This window comes from Hemicordylus capensis, chromosome 8 (assembly GCF_027244095.1).
Source record: "Hemicordylus capensis ecotype Gifberg chromosome 8, rHemCap1.1.pri, whole genome shotgun sequence".
Lineage (NCBI taxonomy): Eukaryota > Metazoa > Chordata > Lepidosauria > Squamata > Cordylidae > Hemicordylus > Hemicordylus capensis.
Genome location: NC_069664.1, coordinates 29,557,657 through 29,571,101, shown reverse-complemented (window position 1 = coordinate 29,571,101; position 13,445 = coordinate 29,557,657). Strand labels below are relative to the sequence as shown.

The following is a 13,445-nucleotide window of genomic DNA, read 5'->3' as shown; positions in this document are numbered from 1 at the left end:
AAGGAGAGTTGACCATCAATAAGCTCTAAGTTTCTATACCCAAACAATGCTGGGTACTTAAGGCGTGTGTGTGTGTGCACACGCACATGCATTGTGTGTATAGATATATATATAGAGAGAGAGAGACACACAGACAGACAGACAGACAAGGAAAGGTGCACGAAATCCTCTGTCATTACCTAATATGAAATGAGTTCTCTTATGTTTATCTGCATGCTGTGTGTGTCTGGCTCATAATAGCTAGGCCAACCTCCATGTGGCCATGGTATTTCACATCCATGACAGCTGAAGAGGCAGGCAAGGGGTCACTCCACAAAACTGGAGACCTCTTTGGGCAACAGTTTTGCAGAAAGACCATGAGTAATAGCTAGCCATTTCTTCAACAGGACTCTAGAGCACAGGATACAGTTATTCATGTAGTTAAAAAAAATCCAGTAACTCTATATTTCAATTGTGGGCGGCAGGGGGACAGGATGGGGAGCAAAGGAGGACTACTATCAGAATTATCCCCTTGATGTATAGGGTCCTGTCAAGATTAAGACATGATTTAATAAAACCGAATCACTAGACTATTTCCAATAGTCAAATTAAAGCTAACAAGACAAACCTTATTAAATAAAATCTTTCCTCTTTAAATAGCAGGAAGGTTCCTATTCTGCTTGAGGCTCCAACATTTAATGGGCGCAATCTGTTAATGTCACTGGAATAACTAACAGACAGCAGTATCTCAGAACTGGTGCTCCAATTTAGGTTTATAACAGACACATCCACTGGCATGTCATCCAACATAGCTGTTGGATCACAGCCGCGCAGAGCACAGTCTAAGGGCACACAGTACAGTCACCTTGCAGACATTAAGCAGGTCTTTGTGTGTTCAGTCACATGCCGGGATGGGAGACCCATGTATGCCACCTTTGGGGATGGGGCAGTAGCTCAGTGGTAGAGCATCTCCTTTGCTTAAAGATCCCAGGTTCAATCCCTGGCAGCATTTCCAACCAGGGCTGGGAGAGACTCCTGCCTGAAACCTTGGAGAAGCCGCTGCTAGTCAGGGCAGACAATCCTGAGTTAGACTCAGGTATGTCTCAGATGGCAGCCTCCTATGTTCACTTGCCAGCCCCCTGGAAGCAGGACACTCAGCACCATACAGGTCTCCTCCCCAGAGGTTTAATTTCCAGTGTCATTTTCTGAGAACATAAGGAACAGCAGGAATCCTGTTTGAGCACTAGGAGGGGCCTCCCCCTGTTTCTTACCATCTCCATATCCCAGTGCCAATAACACTGCCTGTGTGCCAGAAGAGGATTTGAGGGAAGAGAGTGAATGTAAAGATGATTTTAGTTGTATTGTGAGCTGCCTTTAGCATCTCCATATGGAAAGGAAAGGCAGAATATATGTTTTTATAGAAGGATTACATGCATGGCTAGACAGCACATTTAAACCAGTTCCAAGACTGTTTATCTTTCATGGCTCCCTATAAAGAAACTTGGGGAGCTGAATTTCTGTGATGGGACAATGGAGGTCTACGAGAGGACTCTCCAAACCTAACAAAACAACTAACCGATTCTTTGTGGCAAACAAGGACACCTAAATTCCATGCCCATTCAAAGATTTAGTATAAACTGTGCCCTTAGGGTCATACTTAAGCATTAGCAACCCAAATATTTTAGCAGCATCTGATTAACCACTAAAAACAGTTGAGTCAGGCCTGAAAGAGGGAAAATGACATTCCCCTACATCTTTACATTCCAATTCTAGAGCAAAAGCCAAAGACCATGACGATGAAAAGCAAATGAGACAAGCCCAGCAGACTTTGAAGTATTAGCCGACATCCTGACTAAAGCTGCACTATCACATGGAGAAGAGGGAGCCATTTTTGCTGATCTCCCCTTTCCTCTGAAGCCCACTACATCCTCCTAAGTGACCCTCAGGGACATGCTTTCAGGAGGCATAGTGGGCTTTTAGAAGGAAGGGGAGATCAGCTAAAACCACCCCTCAAGCGAGACTTCAGTTTTTGATGTCTGCCCTGCTGCACCAGCAACTAGCCTGAATATCAGTCACTGAATCTACCCAATTTTTTTTTTAAAAAGGTTGGCTTATCTCACACGCAAAGCTCTCTTCCAAATTTGAAACAGTGAAATTTTCTAGAAATTTGTTGAACTGTGGACTGAAAATCTAAACTCTCGTTGTCATGAAAGAGTTTGGGTCACAATGCAAATTAGGCCAGGGATTCCCAAACTTGGGTCACCAGATCTTGTTGGGTCACCAAAGGCCATTGTGTCTGGGGATGATGGGAGCTGTAGTCCAACAACATTCGGGGATCCAAGTTTGAGAATCCAATTAGGCAACAGAAAGGACCCCATCAATGACCAAGTCCTACTCATCCATCTGGCCACATAACAGCTCACTGGCTTGGAGAGTTAATACACTCAAAATAACTGGGCTTCCATATTGCACAGGTTCTCTGGAGTCTACCCTAAAACCTACAGAGAGCCTGCTCATGAACAGTCTTGCACTGACTGATGTCTGACTCCCCTTGCTTGTGGCTGCTCAAGTGAATGGGAGGTCAGTGCAGTGAATTAATGAATTATTCAAACGTCTCAGATGTCAACATTCACAAAGATTCGGGGGGGACGGGACCACAATACCGAAATACACAGTTTTTTTAATTATTTCCAGATTTGTAAAGTTACACTCACTGACCACCAACCTAAGCAGCTAAATAAATGTCTACCACACCATACTTCATTGGGCAAGGGGTTTAATGCCCTCAATGCACAGGTTTGTGGACAAGGTGTCTTACATACCTGATAAAGCTTGATAATGTGTGGGTGGTCCAGCATTTTCATTATCTGCACTTCACGATAAATCTTCTCCAGGTTCACAGAATCAAGCTGAGATTTGTCAATGATTTTTATCGCCACCTAGAATCAAGAACAAGAAGTTTTACATTCAGTTTTACATTCGTAAAACCAGAAGACCAAAGTTGCCCACTTCTGGTGGGGGTTTTTGGACTTTAAAGGCAACATTTCAGTAAATGGAGTATTATGAAGGGAATTTGCAAATACTTTTTCACATTCTAGTTTGTAGTCACTCAACATTTCCTGCGTAACAGAAGGGGGGAAATCTACATTCTTGGCTAGAACTTCAGTAAAACATTACTGTGTTTGTTTCTATACAAGAGGGTCTACTTACAGTTTTCATCATAAACAAAGAGAGGCAAAGCATTTCAAAATAAGTAGTTGGTTGTAGACTCCAGCTACTAATTGTGTGAACGGGGAGGTGGGGGAGGAGAGAGAAGGAGCAGGTACTTTATAGAGGACAGAATGGTTAAGAAATGTAGACCCCGATTTTATTTCTGTGCTGCTCCATTTCATTGATTATCAGTTGTCTGGTGGAACCATTTTGTCTTCTCATCTGATGAGTTCAGATATCACCAAATCTACCATTAATGACATTTTCAGGGAACGTGTCAGAACCTTCCCATATCATCTACTGACTTGCTCCAAAGTGGTACAATACCATGAAACAAATAAAACATGGAAAAATGCAATCCAATATGGTAAGACTTTTTTTTTTTTAAGGAATCGTTTAGGCCATCATTTATGAAGTGGCCATCATTTATGAAGTGTCCAGTATTGCAATTTAGAGCGGAAGCAATGTGTCCAAGCAAGGTGTATTTGGAAAATGTCTAGTATCAATACTGTACATATGGGCCCAGATTGGACCATACAACCAGAAGTTCCACAAGCTCAAGAGGCTTTAAGTTTGCATTACAAGTTACTAGAGAGTTGCAAAATCAGCTGAAGGTCTGCTATTGATAAAGAGAAAGAAAGCAGCAAAAAATTCCACTAGGATATATGCACGTCATCTTCAAGTATCATTCTAGATCTCAACAGGCAGCCTAAAGATTTAATTCCACCAGAAAGACAGAACTTTCAAAAAATCCAAATATGTGCCCACTCTACCAGTAAGAACCTACTTACTGATCCCAAAAGAGAAAAATCCTTGAATGTAAAAATACAATTTAAGCAGAAGCTTGCCTCCCATGTTCAGTCAGAAAACAAAAATCAATGTAGTCTGAATTATTGCATGCACTTCATTTTAACTGTGATTAATGTTTCATACATAAAGTCATTTATAATCACTCTGTTGAGACTTGAGAGAGTATAAGTTCTCCTCAGGGAAACTCAGACCAGTTAAACACAACAAATACAGCTCATCTGTAATCTAGTTTTGGTCTTGCAACCGCCCTTATCTGCTGTTAATACTGGAGAAGCAAGTTATAAAGAAACGTACCTAAGGGTCTACAGTGCTATGTTAAATGCAAATAGAAACAAACAAGGTTTGAATGCGCAACTGTAAATACTACATGGGTTGGTGGATAACCACTACTCCCACACCAGAGCCAAATGACCTGTCAGAAAAGCTAAAGCAATGGAGGAGAATACAGGTTGCGCGCGCACACAAATCTTAGTGGCATGGAAATGCTTTCATATGGATGGCCGGGGACTACACTTCTGGTCACCAAGTGCACAGGGAAAGGCACTGGCAAGGGCCTACAACTACAGAACTCTGCTCTCCTGCAGATCCGAAGGCTCTTTCAGAAACACCACTTGAATACTTGGGCTGGTTTTCAACTAGCCAGTTACAACAGGATAAGGGTTTTGTTTCAAGCCGCTTTAACTGAATATTTTATACATATGTCCTCCCATTTTTTATTATAGGCCCAAACCCCTTGAGATGGAGCAGAATAGAAATCTGAACCAATAAGGAATGGCAAAAGATAGCCATTACCAGAATCTTCTGGGTTTATATTATGATTATGCCCTGAGCCATTTTTGGAAGGCTGGTATAGAAATAAAACAAAACAAAACAAAATAAATATTTTAAGAAGTGCTTCTTTGTCTAGTAGGCACATGTCATGATGTGCCATGGTGTGTATGATCTCTCACATTGTTTGATCTCAGACCACTTAAATAAAATAATTTATTTAAAACATGTATACCCCTTCTTTCAGTCCAACTGATCCCCAAGGCGGCTTACAACACATAACAGGCACAGATCAGGGAGGCATTTGCCGTCTCGCTGTAAACCTTGGAGTGTTAATCCAGCTCCCTGCTACTCCCTCACTCTCTCCACACTGCAGATATCTGCAAGCATTATAACCTCTCCAAACGACGACGAAATAAGTCATTTCATCTGAAGGTCTGCAAGCGATGCAGTTCCAAGAAATGCCATTCCCAGTAAGTCAGATGTATCAAAGGCCAATCCAAGCAAGTCAGCTTCCACATATCTCCTCCCGTTCTGAAACCTGGTGGGGTGTGAGAAGGCTCTCCACTCTAAAACAGAGTGATTCTGAATTAATGAAACCTAGCTTTAGAGATTCTAGCTAGATCCTGTTGTACTCCCAGATCTCACCATCACACACTTTTTAAAGTATACCCTGCCATCAGTTACAGCAAAAAAACACCCCAACCCTTTTATCAGCGAATATTATACACATTTATTTATTTAACTTATTTGTATGCCGCCCAAAATGCAAGTCTTTGGATGGTTTACAACCAAACACAACAGTTATCATATGGTGATCTAGCACATTTCAGATTTCTTTTGAGAAACATTGCTAGAAACAAATGATGATCAGCTCCTAGCCAGAATAAAGTAGCATAAGCACAACTTTTGTAACATAATACCTGAGCTGAGGGGCAGAATACAAGGTATGGAGAGCATAACAGTTCTGCCTGAACAATGTAAATAACCACGACAACATCTAAAGTCACTGAAAGCACTCTCTCAGCTGTCCTTCTTCTCCTTGAAGTCTATCAACTCAGGTATCACTGTCGCTTTGCCCAAACCCGTTTCCCTTCCATTCTTGAATGCAATTCTCCTGGCAGAGACAAACGAGGAAATATTGCTTCTGTATCTTTGTAAGTGTAATCCTGTAACCACAATACACATCAGGGCCATGACTAAAAAGATACCTGTGTCTAAGCAGTTATTACATCTGCCAATGAGAGAGAGAGAGAGAGAGAACACTATGTAAATGCAACCTACTTCAAAGCATCTAGAGGTGACCACTCTCCACCAAGAACTGGGCAAATCCAGCCATCTCTCACATTTGGCAGACCGTTCCCACATTCCTAATTATACAATTCATGGCACGTAGTCAATACAGAGCATCCAAACAGCGGCTACTGATGGTTACATGATGCAGAAGTGCTGAAAACAAGAATTTTGTGTGTGTCAGGGGGAGACAGAACAGAGAAGGATGCAAAGCCAAGCATGATTTTATACAACAAACCTCTCCCTCCTCAGCAAGCCTTTGTCCAAATTGTTGCAAGAGTGGTGTACCCACTCACTCCCTGAGATGCAAATTTGGACTAAGAAGAACTGGCACATTCCTCCTGCATCTTGGAGTTGCCAAACAGACATCCCTGGAAGTACAAAGAATCATCTGACCAGAAGCAGACAAGACACAAAACTATCCACCTCAGAGACTGTCTTTTGTCAGGCTTGTCCAAATTTTACCATTCTTTTTGTTGCGCTCATACACTGAAATAAGTTTGAGTGGGTGGGAAACCATTTAGGGCTTCACAAGAAAGTTATACAAACATTTACATTGTAGGACACAATGGCCTATATCCAAAACTAAGTTTTGCCTACAGAGAATGCTTTCGGGAATGCCCGGAAGGGTGAATTTTGCCAATCCCCCTTTTCCTTTGCAGCCATTTACTAACTCTCAAAAACACGTCACTGAGGATTCCAGGACCTCCAGGGACATATTTTCAGGAGATCCAGGCAGCTATAAGGGAATCACCAACAGTTTCTCATGAAAGAACTCTGTGTGCACCCTCTTACTTTATATGGAGGGCACTGCATGAGAACTAGGGACTGCAAGGCACATTATTGTGAAAACCAGCTAAAGGGGACATCTAAAATAAAGAGAGAAACTAGGCTTTCCCTCCCAATGTCTCCCTATAGCTAGACAAAGTTCGTCTCATACCAACATACACCAAGAGTTATCTTGCCTTGACTCCACAATGCCACAAGGCGTCTTTATCAAGTATTTAATATGTAGATAAATGAAGTAATAGAAAGAAGTTAACAGTGAGAGGTTTTCCACAATGAAGCTTCAGCTACCATCTCATCTAGAAATAGGCTGGCATGCACGGCTTTCTCATTCATTAGGAGCTTCACTTACTGCCTCTGTCTTATAGTGGCTTGAATTAAAAAAATCCACTTTCTCTCTCACCCCCCACCCCCAGTATGTGAGCAGAAGTCTTTCTAGTCACATATGCATAACTATGGGTCCAAGCCTGTGTGTACAAGGCAGCAATACTAAATGGAAAAATGTGTAACTTTAAACATTCAGACAAGAAGTACTCAATGGCTCCCTTGCTACAAGCAACAAGAACGATGGCAATAAGATATCTCTGCCTCATAATCTGGACCTCCCTTATTAATTATCTCACCAACGATGTTTTAACCCCATGATTAATATCAGCCTTTTTCTGTGGATGCTAGATGAGAAGAGAAAAGAAGAGAGAGAGAGCACGAGAGAGAGAGAGAGAGAGAGCGCGCACGCACATATGTAAAACAGGATAAGAAGAGTAACAAGATTTATATGACTTCGTTTGGAGCTGACCTGCTAGTAAAGCCATGACAAGTCATAATCAAATTTCATTTAAGCAGGATTTCAAAATATGCCATGAAGAATATAAATAGAAATTGTCAGTGAAGAACAAGAACGTTGACACTGAAAATTTATCATCACAATGGCTACAGTACTGGAATCCTTCCATCTTGGCAGTAGCAGCAGAGGTGAGCTTCTTATTCCATATTGGAACAGCACACACAATTCTCCTCAAGAAGGCAAACATTTTGAATTTATGAGCCCCTTAAGCAATATGAACACTTGGTTAAAATGTGTATTTTAAACACACATTTTACACTCTTAAACACAGCATGTCAGAGAGGCCACAATTAGTTCTTTCTACTCATACACAAATCCCCTGGACTCTAAACTATCCCGAATCTGCCCACATCCTCCAGCTTGGGATCATGACACTCCTAGGTTAGGAGCAGTGCCTTGCACTCTGCTAATGCCTGATCAAATGTGTATCATTAGGAGGAGAAGTAATAATGAAACATTTATATACAGTTTTTCTTAAGTGCTCAAAGTTGTTTGATGAATAAACTGTGCAAACACCAAGGTGAATTATTTACTATTTCCATTATTTTTCATAGTCCTAAATAAAAAACAAAGCCTTCCCTCTGACAGCATCACATCTATGCACAAAGCCCAGAAGAAGAGTTGGTCAACTATGAGATAAAATGTTTATCTACAACTGTAACTTGGACAGTGCAATTCCAAAGTGAATGAATGTACTTTCTTTGCACAATTCAGGTTTTCCTAAGTGACCAAGGAGGAAAATACTTATACAAAACTCTTGGTCCTGTTTCTACCAACACAATCAAGTACAGTAATGAATTAGTTTCAAGGGTAGATAGCTTCTCATTCTTGTATGGTACCTTCAGATAACACCAAATGAAGTTTTGAGAACACAGATCAATGACGACAAAGTTGCATAAACAAAGCTCGGGAAATAATCTCTATGATGAATACTTTTGTCAGTTGCTTAAACAGAAGTCAGCATATTCAAGTATCTAAAACATACAACCTCACAAAAACTGCTTCATGCATTGAGTGCTTATCCCAGTTAACTGTAATTACACACACCTTCTGCTTTTTTGCCCTGAGACTTGTACTGTATTTAATCTGTAGCTTCCATTCAAAGAGGCTCTTATGGCCTTAATTTAGTACACAGACAGAATGATTCATGTGATTGGGAAGTAAAATAGAAACATCCTTCTTTAAACCGACTCCAGGTCAGGAAAAATAGTTTTGTGATCTGTTCAAAATGAATGCACAACTTCACACTTTGAGGTTTGACTTTTCTAATTTATAGCAAGCCAAATAAACGGAGCTCTCCAGCTACTATCGTTCTTGTCCAAGGGCATGACAACTGAACTGACGCCGTGTTATCACCCCTTCCAATATGCCCACGCGGATGAGGCCTAGTAGGCCAAGCTGCCAGGGATGCTTGCACTGCTGCCGCTTGCTGGGAGCAAAAGGAGCAGTTTTTCAAGGTCTGCCAGCTTGACTTGCTTTGGAGTTCTGGGAGGAAAAGAAATCACCTCTTCTCAGCTCCGCTTCTTTCCTAAACAAGCAGACGCCACAGACAGGAGAAAAACTGACCTGTCGCCAGGATTATGCCAGGCTGGGACTCGCTTCTTAACCTCATTTGCTATTGCTATGAAAAAAGGGAACAAAGGAAGTTACACATCTCACTCCCAACTACTGGGAAGGAAATGACTGTGGTGAAGGCTACAAGGACAAAGGCCAGGGAAGGTAAGAGACAGCAGAGGCTTGTGCCATCCAAGGTGAGCACACGATCCCGTGAGCACAGGACAGGTTGCCTCCTAGACCAAGGCAGCAATACCATCTTCCTAAGTGCCAGAGGACCACTCTTCCCTGGTCAGTCTGCCCAGCACACACGCCAGATTTTGCTACACAGGAGTAGCTCATTATCCACGGAGGTTCCATTCCCACAGATCAGAGGAGGTAACGAAACCGCAGACAATGTCATTGAGTCTATGGGATCGCAGGGGTTAGGTTCCCAGACTTAAAATCATGGGGGAGTTTTGTTTTACAAATGAGTTATAAAATGGCTCCTGCGTTCAAAAGGGCGGACTGAAGTGACCCCGCCCCCCCGAGGTCATTTCTGGCCACCAGCACCCCCGACCCGTGAATACGTGGAATTAACCCCTTTGGGACCCCACTGGCGTATGGTCATATGTCCATTACCTGACTGCAGATACGCAAAACCGCAGATGGTGAATCTGCGGATAGTGAGGTAAGCCTGTATTAATTTTTTAGTCAAATATTTGTGTTATGGCTATGACTAAACAAATAAACTGATTGATTGATCTTGCTATGACTTTTGTGTGCAGGTGCTATGCTCTTGTTTATAGTGGCCCAACTTCTCTTTTTATACTGGATCCTACATACCAACTAGAGCTCCCCTTTCTTGAATGACAACACCCTTTGTCCACTGCAAGGTCTCCCCTTTCTCAGACAGACCTCCCTTGGGTGTCCTTCCTCCACTACAGTTATTATAACCATGATTATTTAAGACCACCTTTTCTCTGGATGAAGCTCCATTTCTGGCTCTAAATCCCTCCAAAGGAGAAGATCATCACTTTCTCACAACCCCATCCTGAACCCCATTTTCTGACGATTTCCCTTCCCTGCTCCCATTGCTTGCTCTGTTCTTCCAAGCTACTGATCTGTTTTCAAGAACACCACCCTACCTTCATCACTTCTACATGCTTCAGATATATACAGCCCCCTTTCAGAAGCATCGACATCTCCTCAAAACACGCCCACCTCCAAGAAAGGGAACAACTCTTTTTACTACAACCATTACTCTCCAGATGCCCTCCCTGCCCTCCCTCCAGTTCTGTGGGGCTCTTTAGATTCCAAAACCCCCAAACACACTGGATGTCATGCTCCTCTTCCCAAAGGGTGGCAGTCACCCATTTTTCTGAAGACATCATTCCCCTCTTTTGAGGGCACAAATTCTATTTGCCATCTTCTGAAGGAACAACCTCAATTACTCACTTTTAGGGGTGTTACTCTTGTGGGGAGATTTCTCGCGGTGCCGAACACTCATTTCGACTCCCTTACCCTTGTAATGAGCTCCTTGTCCCTAGACACACAACCGCCATCCAGTTTGGGATGGAACTTCTGAGACTGACATCTGTGCCCCAAATTCCTGAAGGCCACCCCAGACAGCCCCATAGACTTGGAAAGGGGGCTTTCTAAGGTGGCACTTCCTTCATGATGCCCATCACATATGCTTGGCCCAGACCCCTGCTCTGCTGCCTTGACAGCTCAAGAACGTCTCACTCGGCTGGGCATGCTAGCTTGGCCCACGTCCCCGGCAGGGGCCAGGGGGGCATCTTGCGGGAATGCCTCCTCTCCGGACACCCCATTCGTGCTCCTCCCCAAGGCCACGGTCCACTCTTGCAGGGAAGGCTGCACCCAGCAGCTTCTGAGAGCAGGAAATCCTCTCCCCATACAAGGGGGGGAAAGCACCCCTCCTTGCTCCACAGGGGCGGGGTGACCCCCAACTCCACCTCTGCAGAGGCATGTCTGCCCTCTCCCCTCTTGGGGTGAGACAGTCACCCCACTCTTTCCAGGATCGCAGTCTCCTCTCTCACCTGGAGAGGTGGGAGCTGGTGGGGAGAGGAAACAGACCGCCCCACACACACACACCCGGCTCTCCTTCCTGCACGACTGGGGGCTTTTTCTTTGGGAGGGGGGGAGAGGCCAGCAGCCCCTTCCCCTCTCGGAGCCCACCTTTTGTTCAGAGACTCGCTCCCTCAAAGCAGCCCCACGCCGAACCCGCCTCTCTCCCTTTCCCCAAGCCTCGGCTCCACTTCCCCGGGAGTGGGGAGGTGGCGTGTAGGAGGAGGCAAGGGCGACCCGCACACCTCCTCCTCCTCGTCCTCCAGCACAGCCGGGTAAGGAGAGGGCGAGGGCCAAGCGCCCGCTCGCCGAGCAAGGACGCCCCGAGACCTGAGTTCACACGTGACGCGCAAGCCCGGACACGCGTGTCGGCCCGGGGCGGGCTCTCCTGCTCACCTCGCTGCGCGTGATGCGGTGGCGGCCCAGCTTGACCACGGCGAAGTTGCCCTTGCCCAGGGTGCCCTCGATCTCGTAGAAGCCGACGCGGACGGGGCCCGGCCCTCCGCGGGTCGCCGCCACCGTCGGCTGCAGGAGCAGCGCAGCCGGGGGAAGCCGCCGGGGCTCGGCCATCACCATGCTGCCCGGGCGGCTCCCCGCTCCGCTGCCTGCCTGCCTGCCGCCCGCTCCTCCGGCTCCGCGCCTCGCCTCCCTTCCCCGTCCCTTCCTCGCCGCCGCCGCCGCCAAGCCGGGCCCGCCCCCGGGCCCCGCCCACCTCTGCGTCACTGCTCGCGTCATCGGCGGGGGGGCGCGTCGCCACGGCAACCGGAGCCACCCGCGGCCTAACGTTCCAACGGCCGTCCTCCTCCCCCCCCCCCCCGCCCCGAGCTCAGGGGGCTGTTCCCGCCAAAAGGGCAGAGAATCCCCATCAGCCCTTGCGCGGTGCTTAACCGGCTTCTCGACTCGCGGCGGCCGGCCGCCTCGTCCGAGACTCGGAGCTGTGAGCCGCCTCGCTCGTCTCTCTTGTCTGGCTCTGTCTGTGTCTGTGTGTGCTTTTTGTGGCTGGCCGTTCGCCCTAAGGAGCCCCGTTTCTCTCCGCACACACCAGGCCCCTAGGGCAGGAGTTCTCAAACTTGGGTCCCCAGATATCGTTGGACTACAACTCCCGTGATCTCCCCTAGCTCTGGCCATTGTGGCTGGGGATGATGATGATGATGGGAGTTGTAGTACGCACAACGTCTGGGGGATCCAAATTTGGGGACCTCCTGCCGACCCTAGAGGCGAGCATTGTGTGCCAGGTGTGCCCCCTGATGCCCCACACATAGCTGGCCACATCTCTTCCCTCACAACTGCAAGGCACAGCTGCAGCCCAGGAGCACCCTTTCCGCTTTTGTGAGGTGGTAGTAAGGCCTCCTCCCATATAAATGCTAATAATAAAACAGCAGGGCCTCCCACAGGCCAGCCCGTGCCCCACACATTAACTCTGTGTCTCCTGCCGCCTGGCCCACAATCCTGATTCCTGACCCAACTGGATCCATCCATCTTATTTATTTATTATTTCTCAGTGTAAACCACCCTGAGCCATTTTTGGAAGGGCGGTATAGAAATCGAATGAATGAATGAACTGGCTGGAGGTTCACTTGGGCTTAGCTGCCGAGGCGTCTCAGCAGACAAGTGGGTCTGCAAAAGCTGCCTTGGAAGTTGATGGGTTGATTGATTAAGTGCCGTCAAGTCGGTGTGGACTCTTAGCGACCACAGAGAGAGATTCTCTCCAGGATGGTCTGTCTTCAAGTCCGCCTTTCAGGTCTCTCAGTGGTGCGTTCATTGCTGTCGTAATCGAGTCCATCCACCTTGCTGCTGGTCGTCCTCTTCTCTTTCCTTCCACTTTCTCCAGCATTACGGACTTCTCAAGGGAGCTGGGTCTTGGCATAAGGTGTCCAAAGTATGCTAGTTTGAGCCTGGTCATTTGTGCCTCGAGTGTCTGGTTGGATTTGTTCTGTGATCCATTTGTTTGTTTTCCTGGCTGTCCATGGTATGCACCAAAGTCCAAAAGTGTCAATGCTTTTTCTAGCTTGCTTCTTCAAAGTCCAGCTTTTGCATCCATAGAGTGAAAGTTTTTTAAAAACACGTCCCGGCCAGGATCCAGTAGCCAAAAACTCAATCCACTGGTGCAACGGGAAGTTGTTTAGAGATCCCC

General features: G+C 45.9%; 1 protein-coding gene across 1 annotated transcript in view; it reads right to left on the bottom strand.

The window, feature by feature from the left end:
- The window catches only part of SIK2 (salt inducible kinase 2), a 62,516-nt gene extending 50,443 nt beyond the window's left edge, over positions 1–12,073 (bottom strand). Inside the window, exons 1-2 of the mRNA XM_053269382.1 lie at positions 11,708–12,073; positions 2,802–2,918 (exon numbers count right to left, since the gene is read on the bottom strand). Coding sequence (XP_053125357.1) covers positions 2,802–2,918; positions 11,708–12,046 — 456 coding nt within the window. The 5' untranslated portion in view covers positions 12,047–12,073. The remainder of the gene's footprint in view (positions 1–2,801; positions 2,919–11,707) is intronic.
- Positions 12,074–13,445: the final 1,372 nt, after the last annotated feature.